Genomic DNA, 12,935 nt, shown 5'->3' on the forward strand with positions numbered 1-12,935 from the left:
TAGAACTTCTTAGAACAGGTCCCTCAGCCCACCAGTCTGATGAAATGTGGCACTCAGCCTGAAAAGGCCATTCTGCAAAACTCATTTCCCACTCTTCAGGAACATACCAGGCAGATGGAAACATTTGGAGAGATAGGCGGTCCCTCAGATATCCAGGCCCCTATGCCATGCAGGGCATTATAGGTGACAACCAGCACGTTGAATCTGCACCCGGATGTCAACTGGCAACCAATGCAGCTCACGTAGCAGTGGCAACACATTGTAGATGGCATAAGGAATGGTCTTGAAGGATAGGAGGAAGAGCTACTACCAAGGCAATAGACAGATAAGAGAGGCTTGAGCCCAGGCCAAGAAAATAACATGAGAAAACATCTCAGTTGAGCCCCTCCCTAGTTAACACAAAGATAAAGGGAGGGAGAGGGAAGCACATTCAGACTTGCAAGATTCTGTTACTACAGTGTTATGGTAAAAGCAGCCTTGACCTACATGGCAGTGGTTTCTTAGACTGGTCTACCTTGTTGGACTGGCACACGTGAAGTGCCCGTTAGTGCTTGTGCCACTGCATTATCATTTGGAAGAGCCTTCTGGGTCTTTGACTCTCTCTCCAAATGAAGGGGTATCTTGCTTTTGATTCTTGGGAGCTGTCTACCATTTGAGAGCATTAAGGATGATAATGTAATTACGCAGCAGTAGAGTGCGCCTGAGTGCTCTTTGCCAGATAGAGAGCAAATGTTCAACATCGGGGGAGCTTGAATAAGTGCTTGTATTACGCTTATAAAGTCTAACCAAGAAACCATGCTAATTAATTAAACAGCCTCGGGAAAAAAATGTCACATTTCCTTCAAGTCCCATTCCTTCAACTCCTGGGGACTTCATGGCTCTGTCCATCCAGTTTTTTGGCAACGGAAAGAAGAGGCTTGTCCCTCTTGTCTGAGATCAACTTAAACCTTAGAAGCTGGCTATCACTTTTAAAGCCTTCCATGGCACTGGGCCTGGTTATCTATGGGGCCACCTGTTCCCGATCATCTCTACCTGCCCAACAAGATTCAACAGGCTTGGTAAGCTCCAGGTCCTGCCTGTTAAGTAACATCATTTTATGAAACCCAGGAGATGTCCTCTTTCTGTTGCTGCACCCATCCGGAATAGAATTCCCCCCCTCCTGAATCCAGATGGCCCAACCCTGCCTGCCTTTCATGAGGCCTTAAAGAGCGGGTTTTCCCCCTAGGCACTGGGTTAGGAAGATCTCTAAAACCGCCCAGTTTGATTGTTTCACCTGTTGAATTGCCTCTGGTAGAATTCAAATTAAATTTTATTACATTGTATTAATTTTTCTAGTGTTTTATTGTTTTAATTGTATGCTGTCTTTAATTGTTTTCAAGAAGGCATCTATATAAGTGGACATGAATACAAATTAGAAGGAAATCCACAGGGGAAAAGTCTTGCCAATGGTGGCCCCACAACTCTAGAAAAAAAGAAAGGGAAATCCAATTCTTCGTAAATGTCACGAATGGCAAAGTATTTATAAGGTTTAAACTAATCCCAGACAGCAGGAACAAGCTACTTCTTACTGTTGCCAAAAAACTATGGACCATGAAGTCCCCAGGAGTTGAAGATGATTTGAAGGAAATATGATCTTTTTTACTTGCTTTTTTATCAGTCAAATGATGAAATGGCTAGTTAAAAAAAACAAGAAATACTTAGTATTTTTAAATACTAAGAATGAATGAGACAATGTACAGAGGGAGTAAAGACATTATTATTATCTTCACCCTTATCATACCTCTTATTTCCTTCAGCGCCTCAAAAAGTCTCTACCTGTCAGCATTCCAGAACCAAAGGATGTTGAACCCTTTATTAGTCCTTTGGTGCAAATTTGCTTTCAGGTCTTTTTCAATGGCTGGAAGTTTATTGACTAATAAAGGAAAGAAAACTTATAATCATGCAAGAGGGGTAATAAGCATTTGAGTACAATTTCCCAACATTTCACACACACATGCATTGGGTTTCCCAGCATTTCTTTGGCCATGGTCAGCCCATCTTCCTGAAGATACACATGATGTACCAGGAGCTCAGAGACCATGAACCTCAGGACAGGTCTTGGGTGTTAAGGGCGAGGCAACTTCTTTTCTTCCTTGCAGCCAGAATCACCTGAATGGACAGACTGCATTCCTTCCCTTGGTATAAAAGAAGATGCTGCACAAGACAGCACAAAGAACTCATCTTCAGCAACGTGGTTGTTGTCCATCAGTCTCCTTCCCAAACCCATGCTGACATCTTGACAGTAAGGCTTCGTTTTGCTGGGAGGGATATATGGGAAAAGGCTTGGGGATGTGGGAATAACTAAATTCTTTCTTAGGCGAGTAGAAATTAGAAAAAACTGGAAGGATATATCTCATCTTCTCCATTCTGAGCTGTTAGGTCCCTGGCCATGATAACAGTCTGAATGTTAGTTCCCTTTTCTCCTATTGTATATATCATGATATTATTTATCTGCAGTCTACATATATGGATAAATTGTCATTTTTTCCTTTTTTTCCTTTTTACTATGAATTGGCTACAAAGTCAAATAAGCAAATAGGTAAAATAGGGATACATTGATAGGGATAGACAACACCTACCTTTAATTCTAATTCTTCTTATTAAAATCTGTCACCTTTCTCTCGATCAAAAATGTATGTTTTTCAAACTGAGAACTGCCTTAATGTCATGGTGGGAAAGAGCTGATGAAAATCGATTTGTTTGATTTGTTTTTAGGAATCAAATCAAATCAAACCAAACCTTTATTGGCATTAAAGGAACCAGAAATACAAAAACATACATTGGCATATCATAAGGTTAACCAAAGGGAGAGCCGTGTTCATTGAGAGATGTGTTTACATTTACTTTTGAGTGCTTCATCCAAAAATTTAGCAACAATTCTAGTAATTTCAGGCACGGCATCTCTCAGTAGATATTGGCAAGACGGTACAATATTTGGCGGGTATTTACACTGTAAAGGTTATAAAAGCAGTTCATAACAGAGAGTCTCAGATGAGTGGCAATCAAACATTATATGATGGATTGTATCTGGAGTGCTGCAAGAACAGAGCCTCTCATGGTTAGGAATGCGCTTGTATCTTCCGAAAAGTACCTTGGAAGGAAAGGAATTTACTCTGGCCAAAAATTTGCTTAGAAACTGGTCAACATCTGATAGAAACCAACGCTTGGTTAATAACAAGGTTGCTGTTATTAACATCTGATAGAAACCAAAGCTTGGTTAATATTGGCTCAGGATTTTATTTAGAGCTGCTCCTCGTAGTTTGTCTTTAGGAAAAGAAACCAGAGTTTCAGAAGAAAATTGTAACACAGAGGTTAAGAAACTCTAAACATTTAAGCTAATTAATTAATTGGTTTATTTCTACACACTTGTATCTCATAAGATTCGTTTCATTTCCATTTTTAAATTTAATAATATTTTAATATTTTTCCTTTTATTGCTATGATCAGCTTATGAGAATATGATTTTGCATTTTAATATATTTGCATTTTATATGCTTGTGGTTTTTTCTTTCTTTTTAGTTTTCTATGTGCAGATCTATGACTGAAATAAATAAAATAAATATTATTTGAATGAAAATTAAATATATTATTGCTTCCCATATATTTAATTTGCTTCCCATGTTTAATGTTGCTTCCCATATATTTAATAATGTTTCTGTCATATCTGAAATATACAGTTCTCACACTACAATCTGAAATTAAAATAATTGTTTTAACATAAGCTTTTTTAAAAAAAAGAGTAAGATTTTATTTTTTTCCTTTCATGTCATATTTTGATTAATTTGATCTTTTCTCTGGTTTTTCATTTTTTGCCCTGGTACTTTTTAAAGGTGTGCTTATTGTGTAAGCCACATAATTCAATATTTAAGAAAATAATTTTAACAGAAATTTTTAAAATGATTAAATGTCAGTTTTTCCTTTTCCTGGCTCCCACTCCCATGGACATCGCCATATGAGAAATTGTGCACGTACACTTAGCGCTCTTTCTCCAAAGTGTAGGCAATCAATGTCAATTATTGAGGTTACTTGAAGGACCGTCTCCCCCTGTTTTGTTTTACTTGTCCAATCTGGTCCAGCAGGATGGGCATGCTTTGGGCCCTGCCAGCTAAGGAGTACAGGTTGGCAGAGCCCAGGAGGTGTGCCTTTTCTACCATAGTGCCCGCCCTATGAAACATTCTCCCTCCAGAGATTAGGATGGCCCCAACCCTACTGGCCTTTTGTAAGGCCCTAAAGACCTGGTTCTGGGCCTGGGCCTTTGGCCCCGAGTGTGTGAAGGGTTCCGTCTCCTGGTTGTATCAGTACTGTTGACTGTTGTTTTTCTCAGCTGCTATGTATTTTAATTTTTATATCTATGATACAATTGTTTTTATTCTATTTGTTATTGTTTGCCACCCAGAGTCACTGGTTGAGATGGCTTTACAATTTGATTAAACAAATAAATAAACTCCATATGGAGGATGGAGTGAATCGGCAATACTTGGCTAACTCTAAAAGTCTCTTTCTAACTCTGGAAATGCCCATCCCCAAGTCTTTGTTTAATTCAGGTCGGATGTGTTCACACAACATGCTAGCACCTGTATTTACACAACGTATTAAAGCATGCTTTGTGTGTGTTTTTGTATAGCTATGGCTTAGCAAGTTATGAGAACCTAGTCTGTTTACTTAGGTTATGATGTAATGGATGCTTGTGAACCCAAGCAGTTGGTTAATTCAGTAACCCAGCTAAGAACGATGTGTGAATGTAGCCATTTATTTATTTCTCAGCTCAGCTGTGGAGTAGCCTTATAGTCCCAGGGTACCAACTGTTGCCAATCCTTGGCCAACTCTAGACATCAAAGAGCATCCTCACTGATTAGGTTCAATTGATTGCCTTCAAATTATTATTGATGGTAGACACCATAAAATCTCCATGTCCTACAGCACTGTGATTTCCACAGAGATTTAGAAGCCAAGGGAGTGGTTACAACTGTGGGATCGAAGCCATATCCCCTTTTAATATGTGTGACATATTATGGGTGACACACAATCACGCAGGGCTACAGCTGCTCAGTGCAGGAATCCATATTAAAGCATCCTTGTCAGATGGCTGTCTATCCTCGTTATCTAGCGAAGGGAAGCCCACTTCCTCTCTTGATACTGGGCTACCCTGCCAAATTGCTGTGACTGTTATGATATTTTTCCTAAAATTCCACCAGAATCTGTCTCCCTACATCTGAAATGAATTCAGTGGGTTTCATGTCCTGCCTTCTGGGATGATAGAAATTGGGTCAGGACCTCCTTCTGGATGACACCTCTTAGGATTCCTGAAGAAGACTATCCTTTTCCCAAATTATGTTTTACAGGACTTTCAAGAAGGTCTGTCCAAGAAGTGTGGAAGCTATGAAGGAAAATGAGGGTCTCCTCAGTTTTGCAGCCTTTGTAATGCTACTACTGTGGGGTAAGTGACTTAAGCTAAGGGTTTAAAAATGAACTAATCGTGTTCATTTATTTATTTAGCAGATTTATATAGCTGCCCATCTCATGAAATGTGTCTCTGGGTGGCGTACAAACATAATAACAATTAAAAACCATAAAACACTCAAACATAAAAAAGAAAACATAAAAAAATAAAAGACCAAGGTTGTGGGAGAACAACCATTACTTGGCATCATACAGCCACCTTGCAGGCTCACCACGGGATCCCCATGGTTGATAGAAAAACCACATTTTAAGGGCTTTCTGGAAGACAAGCAGGGATGGGACCAACCTCACCTGAGGAGAAATGATGTTCCAGAGGGCGGGGGGCACAGCAGAAAAGACATCCCATCTGGATCCTGCCAGATGAACTCCTTACTAGACAGGACCCAGAGCATACCTCTCCTGCCCAACCTGATGACACAGGTAGATGTAATCGGGTAATCCCTCAAATAACCTGGTCCCATTCCATGTAGGGCTTTAAAGGTCAAAACCAGCATCTTGAATTGCACTTGGAAGCAAACTGGCAGCCAGTGCAGCTCATGGAAATAGAGGTGTAACGCTCACCATCCTAGGGGCGCACAGAACTGTCTGTGCAGCCGCATTCTGCACCAACTGAAGCCTTTGGGTACTCTTCAAGACCAGCTGCATTGCATTAGAGAACATTGCAGTGATCCATTCTGGAGGTGACCAGGGCATGAAAAGTTGTGAGTAGAGCCTCATGGTCCAGGAAGGGGTGCCACCGGCACATAACATGAAGCTGTGCAAAGGCTCTCCTAGCCACAACTGCCACCTGCTCCTCAAGCAGGAGTCGTGAGTCTAGAAGGACCCCCAGTTGTGCACCAGGTCTGTCTGGGGCAGCACTAACCCATCCAGTACCGAAGATGGTAAAGTCTCAGATCCAGAAGGTGCAAAACCCCAAAGCCATTCAGTGTTGCCATGATTGAGCTGAAGCCTATTGTTCCCCCTCCAGACCCCTACAGCATCCAGACACTGAGACAGGAGGTTGGCAGCAATGCTTACTTCACCAGGGTCAGAGATATATAGCTGGATATCATCAGCATACTGATGATACCTCACTCCCTGACTATGGACGACCTCACCCAGTGGCTTCATATAGATATTAAACAGGAGCAGAGAGGGTACGAAACCCCGTGGCACCCGACAATTTAGGGGCCAAGGTCAGGACCTCTTGCCCCCAAACAACAACCAACTCAAACTGGCCACTGAGGCACCAGGACAAGATATCAACAGCATTGCTTGGTTTTCCAGGGGTGGAGATACAACTGAGTATCATCAGCATACCGATGACACCTCACCCCATGGTGACAAATGATCTCGCCCAGCAGATTCATGTAGACATTAAGTAGGAATGGAGAGAGTACCAAACCCCATGGAACCCCACATAATAGGGGTTGAGGGTGGGGCCTCTCACTTCACTCCCAATCAACAGTGACTGGTACCGGCCTTGCAGAAAGGAAGCAAACCAGCACAATACTGTGCTACCCACTCCCAACCCACAGAGCCAATCCAGAAAGATACCATAGTTGATGATATCAAAGGCTGCCAAGAGGTCAAGAAAAGCAAGGACAGATGCACTACCCCATCCTGCTCCCACCAGAGATCATCCGAAAGCACGGCCAATGCCATCACTGTACCATGCCCGGGCTTGAATCCCGACTGATAGGGGTCCAGATAATCTGCTTCATTTGTCAGGCCCAGCCCAAGAACAATGGTGCAAGAGTCCAGTTGAGTAAAGTTCCTGTATTTACTTACACCCTGTAGACAGAATCTTGTCAAACTGAATCTATACTACTGCAACAAGTGGATATATCCTGGGAGATTCTAGGGAGTGGCTATCCTGAACCTCTTACACTTCCCACGCTCCTGCTCTGGACTGTGTTGTCTTTTGTCTCTTTGCCCTTCCTTGAATGTGTTCCCTCCTTCCTGACAACCTTGTTCTCTGTTGATATCCACCACACCACCCTCCTCTTCATAGATACATTCCATCACACCTGCTGAAGCTGCTGCACAACCACCTTCTCCACAACCTTCCCTAAAAAAAGACTTCTCGCTCTGCAAGTGAGATGGGCGGTGACAAATTTGAAATATAAATAAACAAATAAACAAACAAATAAGAGAGGTTAGACACTGGATGAAAATTGCCCAGCCTAGTGGGATCCAGCAATGGCTTCTTGAGGAGGGGGTGAACAAGTGCCTCCTTAAGGGGTGGTGGAACTACCCCTTGTCTCAGAGAAGAATTAACCACCACTAGGATCCAACCACACAACACCCCCCAGGCAGCCTTAACTAGCCAGGAGAGGCATGTATCTAAGGAGCAGGTGGCTTTGCTCACAGTCATAAGGATCCTGTCCACTTCCTCAGGCCCAACAGGATCAAACCATTCCCAGATAACAGGGCAAGACTGTGCCCCTGGCACCTCCATCAGACCTGTGTCAAAGCTGGCATCCAACTTGGAACAAATTCGAGTGATTTTGTCTGACAGTTGCTCTGCAAATTCCTCCACACGGCCTTGTAGGTAAACCTCCGAGTCCTCCTTTCCAAGGAGGTCTCATGTCACCTTAAACAAGGCTGCTGGATGGCTATCTGTGGGCACAATAAAAGTGGAGAAGTATCGATGCTTCGCTGCCCTTACCACCACAAGGTTGGCCTTAATAGTGGCTCTCACTTGTATTTGGTTGAGTTCATCCCTCATTGATCTCCAGCAGAGCTTTAGACATCTCTTCTCCAGTTTCATCTTCCTGAGCTCTTCTGTAAACCACGGGGGAGGATGGGATCCACGAAACAGGAGAGGTTGCATGGTAGCAATCCAATCCAAAGCCTGGAACAAATGGCTTTTATAACGCTGAAATCAAGGTCATCTGCAAGAAAAGTAAAAAAAGAAAAAAAATCAAGATGGCAGCTGCAATTTGTTGTGATGCATATTAAAACGGAGCAAGATTTTGATCAATGTGTGGCCACTATATTCTCCTTTTTGACCCCCCACCCTAACCCCTTGGCTGAAGTGAGATTCAGTTTAATAAGGCAGGTAGTCACTCATCGCTGCTGAATCTAATCAATTGGTTGCTGTAAAGGGAGAAAGTGAGCATGAAACTGAGCAAAGTCAGGGAGGCAGTGAAGGACGGGAAGGCCTGGCGCAATATGGTTCATGGGGTCACGAAGAGTCGGACACAACTTAACGACTGAACAAAAAGGGAGAAAGAGAATTTCTATAAGGTTTTCAAGATTCTGTTATCATAAAGAGCTCCACTAATTCTTGTGGTGTCTGTTTCCTGACCTGGCCTTGAAGGGCTGACATTAAGTAACGAGCAGCTGCATAATCTTTACAGTATTATTACTATACATTATACATGCTATTACAGGTAGTCCTTGGCTTACATCCATTTGTTCAGTGACCATTCAAAGTTATGACGGCAGTGAAAAAATGGACGTATGACCAATCCTCAGTTCCAGCCGTCGCAGCACCCCCACGCTCATGTGATCAAAATTCGGGCTGTCCCACATTTATGACTGCCCCATCTGTTGCTGCTGCCCCCAGCTAACCTTTGTCATCTTCTTTGCCTGGGAGTCCCAGGCAAGCACGCTGGCGAGTGAGAGCAATGGGCGGGCCAACAGGTGCCATGGGCAGGTGCTAGGGAGCGCGGGGCTTGAGATGATGAGGGGCTTGAGGCCAGCCAGTGCTGCTGGGGCTTTCTATTTAGGTAGAATTGTGCTGTTAGCTAGCTAGGGCCAGTCCAAACGCACATATGGGCAAATATTGCCCATCTTTACCTGTCCCTGATGACAATCTGTAGGTTTTACAGGGACATCTCAGTAATGGCTTCCCTCCAGCCATCATCTTCTATTTCTTTCTACTTCCTTCAACCTTGCCAAGCATACTAGTGGTAGTTTTTTTCTAGACTATCATCATCTCACACATTACATGTCTGAAATATGTGAGTTTCTGCTTGCTGATTATTGCTTCAAGAAAGCAATAAGCCTTATTTGGTCCAGAACTGATTCTTCTTGCAGTCCACAATACCCTTAGCAGGGTCAGTATACCCATCTCCAAAGTCAGAATTCAAATGCATCTACTTTCTCTTTCTCAATGTCCAACTTTCAAAACTGCATGTTTACAGAAAAAAACGACAAACAAAACACATTGTTTTAACTGTTCTGATCTTTGGCATCGTTCAAATGTCCTTATCCTGCAAGATCTTGCCTACGTCTGACATTATCTTCCTCCCCAGGATTAATCTTGTCTTCACTTCTCCAGCACATTGTCAATCTTCATCCACTCTGAGCCTGAGAAAACACAACTATCTTCCTTTTTTTTTTTTTAGTGCAAAGGGGGTCTGATTTTATTTTTTGAGCAAGGAATTTCAGGCTATGCAATATTGTAACCTTAGGAACAGAATGGGATACTCAAGGCACAAATCCTGCTGACATATTTAGTGGACTGCAACTTTTTCATCCATCCGGCCATCCATTCCATCCATCCATCTGCCCTCACCATCCAGCATTCCTTTTTTAAAAAAAATTTAAAATAATTTTATTAAGGATTACAATTATACAGATAAAAACTAATACAAACTACAAAAAATAAAAAAAAATAGAAAGAAAAAATAGAAGATGCAGAAAAGGGAAAAAAGAAATATATAAAAGGGAGAATAGGAAAGAAAAAAAAATAAGAATATAACAAAAAAGAAAAGAATAAATAAAGAAGTAACTTCCTCCTTTGTCACAAGTATAAACAATTTTAACAACTTGTCACTTTCTCTTAAAATACAACAAATGATCTCTTCATCCCATATCACATCTCTTATCTATAGACAAATCCTTAAAACCTCAAAACTATCTTCCACCATCTCTGTCAAAAGGGAATTCACTAAGCATACTGGAACTGCAAACACTTTTGCATAATTGCAGACACATTAATTAAGCTGTTCCAACCAAGCACTCAGAAAAGTATGAGAGAATTTTCTTTTTCTGTTCCTCATAAAAGCCAATAAGATCAATATGATTCCAGGCAAAGGAAAATCATTTTTTATCCAGCTCACTAATTTATGGAACTTAAGGTTGCATGATATTATGATGGACACTAAATTGGGTGGTTTAGTTGTTTAAAAAAAATGGAAGCCTAACTCTTTTCTATATTGTAACTATTTAAAATTATATTTTAAGGAGGCCGGACAGAAGGCAGTACACATGATCAGATTTTTCACCGACCATATCCTGTCTCTTTGAATGGAGTAAGTACAAAAAATAGCCTTGGTTGCCTGTATGACTTTGCTTTAGAGTTTGATTGTCTGATCTTAAATCAGCATCATTTATGCAGAATGAAACTCTATCATCTTAGAGCAGAAGATTGTGAAAATGTTAAATGGAAGATTAAACACTGTAGAGTACAATAGTTCAGAAGCACATCATGTTTTTTAAGATACTTTAACCCATCTTTCAAGCACAGCACCCTCAAAAAGGCAGCAAGTTAAAACCTCTTTAAACATTTGGTGCTTCTTTTAGAATAACTGATGTCAAGTCTTATCTTGAAGCCTCCCACCATCTAATACTATACTAGCTTTTCAGAATGGATGTTCCTCTATGTACAAGGAATAGGTGGTTTGGTTTTCCTAATCATGGTCCTCTTTTCTTTTATTACTTAGTGCCCAGCATACCCAACATGTAAGTAAAACCTGTTTCGCTTTTACATTTTTGACCCAAATGATGTTCAAAGTGATGAGTGGGAGGGAAGCTAGTTGGTCCCATAACTGACACCAGGTACGTTGGTCACAGCTCAGAACTCTTCAGCTCTACAGTAGTAATACTATACACCTCTCCTCGTTTAGCGACCGCAGTCCGTTCCTTAAATTGGAAGTGAAATGGTCACTAAGTGAACACGTGAGTAAGAGACAAACACACTGGAAGATTGCTGGTTGCTGCCATTTCATTTAGAGAAAGTTCTCTCATGCAGCCACCCTAGCATTCTCTCGCTCTGGCATGTGTTGTTGTCAGGTGCAGAAACTTGGGAGTAAGTGTGTGCATTGGTTGGAAAACAATTTTTTTACTATCATTTATGACCATTGTATTTGTGAACGGTCACTAACAGAGGTAGTCGCTAAATGAGGACTAGCTGTAACCAATGTGTGGGGGAAAAAACAGACCCTAATTCCTGTCCCTTTGTCACTTTCTATTGTGACCAAGAAACAGAACCCAGGATTTCAAGCTCAGGCAAGACTTTTTGAAGGAGAAAACTTAGACTGCAATCTAGAATAAAACTGATTAAATGTGAAGACACTTGGGACCTTTGAACAAGAAATATTTTATTTTCATCTTTATTTCTATGTTGTTTAAAGCTGGTCAGCAACTAGCAATTTCATTTCATCTAAGGATGGCAACTTTGATTGTTACTCTTATGTTTGTTCCTTTCCTCCCACAGCTCCAACCTACTGCTCTTTCGTCAGCTGGTATGTCTGAATAAAGGGAATGATTTAAAATGTAGCGGTGGGCAAGTAGGGAACCCTTTCTCTCCAATATGCTAGTCAACCATTTCAAACAAAAATAAATTAACAAAGCCATCTCCAATGATTTACTGCTTCAAAAGAAGTATCACTTGGTTCAATGGCAGAGATATCTGGTGAGTGGGGTGGGGGATGTAAAAAAGTGTCAAGAGGGAAGCCATGACCAACACAATCAAAGCCCTGTCCTTTTTTAAATTGAATGTGTGACAAACATAAAAAAGCATATAGCTTCATTTTGGATTTTTTTTTAACCTCCCTCTCTGGATGCCCGGAATCTTTAGTCTAATTTCTCATACAAGGTAATTGTGAGGGTAAGAGGCATAACCCAGTGCAAACCATGATAATATCATCTACCTCATGATACCACTGCACAAATGGTGGTAATTGTGTAATTTGCATCAGTTGTGTAATGACACTTTTGCCTCTTGTGGATGCCCGTGATAAGAGGGAAATTCTCTACACCAGCAACATCTGCATGCGTGACACATGTTAAAAAGGAGTAGCAATCTCATGGTTGCAGATGCCATCTTGACCTTTGAAACCCCCATCCCCGTGGATATCCCAGATTGGAGCTTACTGGTTAAGAGCAAATCAAAATCATTTTAAATGATTAGGAGAACCAGCAATGCAAGTGTTTATTTATTTATTTGCTTATTTGATGCCACCTGAATCCAAATAACTCTGGGAAGCTCACAACACACCAAAACAGTATAAAAACAATGTAGCAGAGACAAACAAATAACAGAACTAGACTCAGACGAAGAAAAAGAAAAAGAAAGAAAAGCGGACTGGTGAATCCAGCAAACCCCAAAGTATCCCACCAACAAGTGAGATCCAACATAGGGGGCACCAACCACCCTAGCCCAAGGCCTGGAAGAACAACCAGCTCTTTATGGCTCTTTGGCAGGCACATACTAAGGGAGG

The 12,935-nt window shown here is 41.4% G+C and overlaps 1 protein-coding gene across 1 annotated transcript in view; it reads left to right on the top strand.

Annotated features, from left to right (window-relative positions):
- Window positions 1–1,002: 1,002 nt before the first annotated feature.
- The window catches only part of LOC148216955 (uncharacterized), an 84,683-nt gene continuing 72,750 nt past the window's right edge, over window positions 1,003–12,935 (top strand). The window contains exon 1 of the mRNA XM_088151754.1: window positions 1,003–1,058. Within this exon, the coding sequence (XP_088007880.1) occupies window positions 1,003–1,058 (56 nt within the window). The remainder of the gene's footprint in view (window positions 1,059–12,935) is intronic.

The sequence above is a fragment of the Python bivittatus genome, unplaced genomic scaffold (assembly GCF_059951505.1).
Source record: "Python bivittatus isolate LINGU-HERP-01145 unplaced genomic scaffold, Pbiv_v1 ctg000030_np1212, whole genome shotgun sequence".
In the NCBI taxonomy this organism is placed as follows: Eukaryota; Metazoa; Chordata; class Lepidosauria; order Squamata; family Pythonidae; genus Python; species Python bivittatus.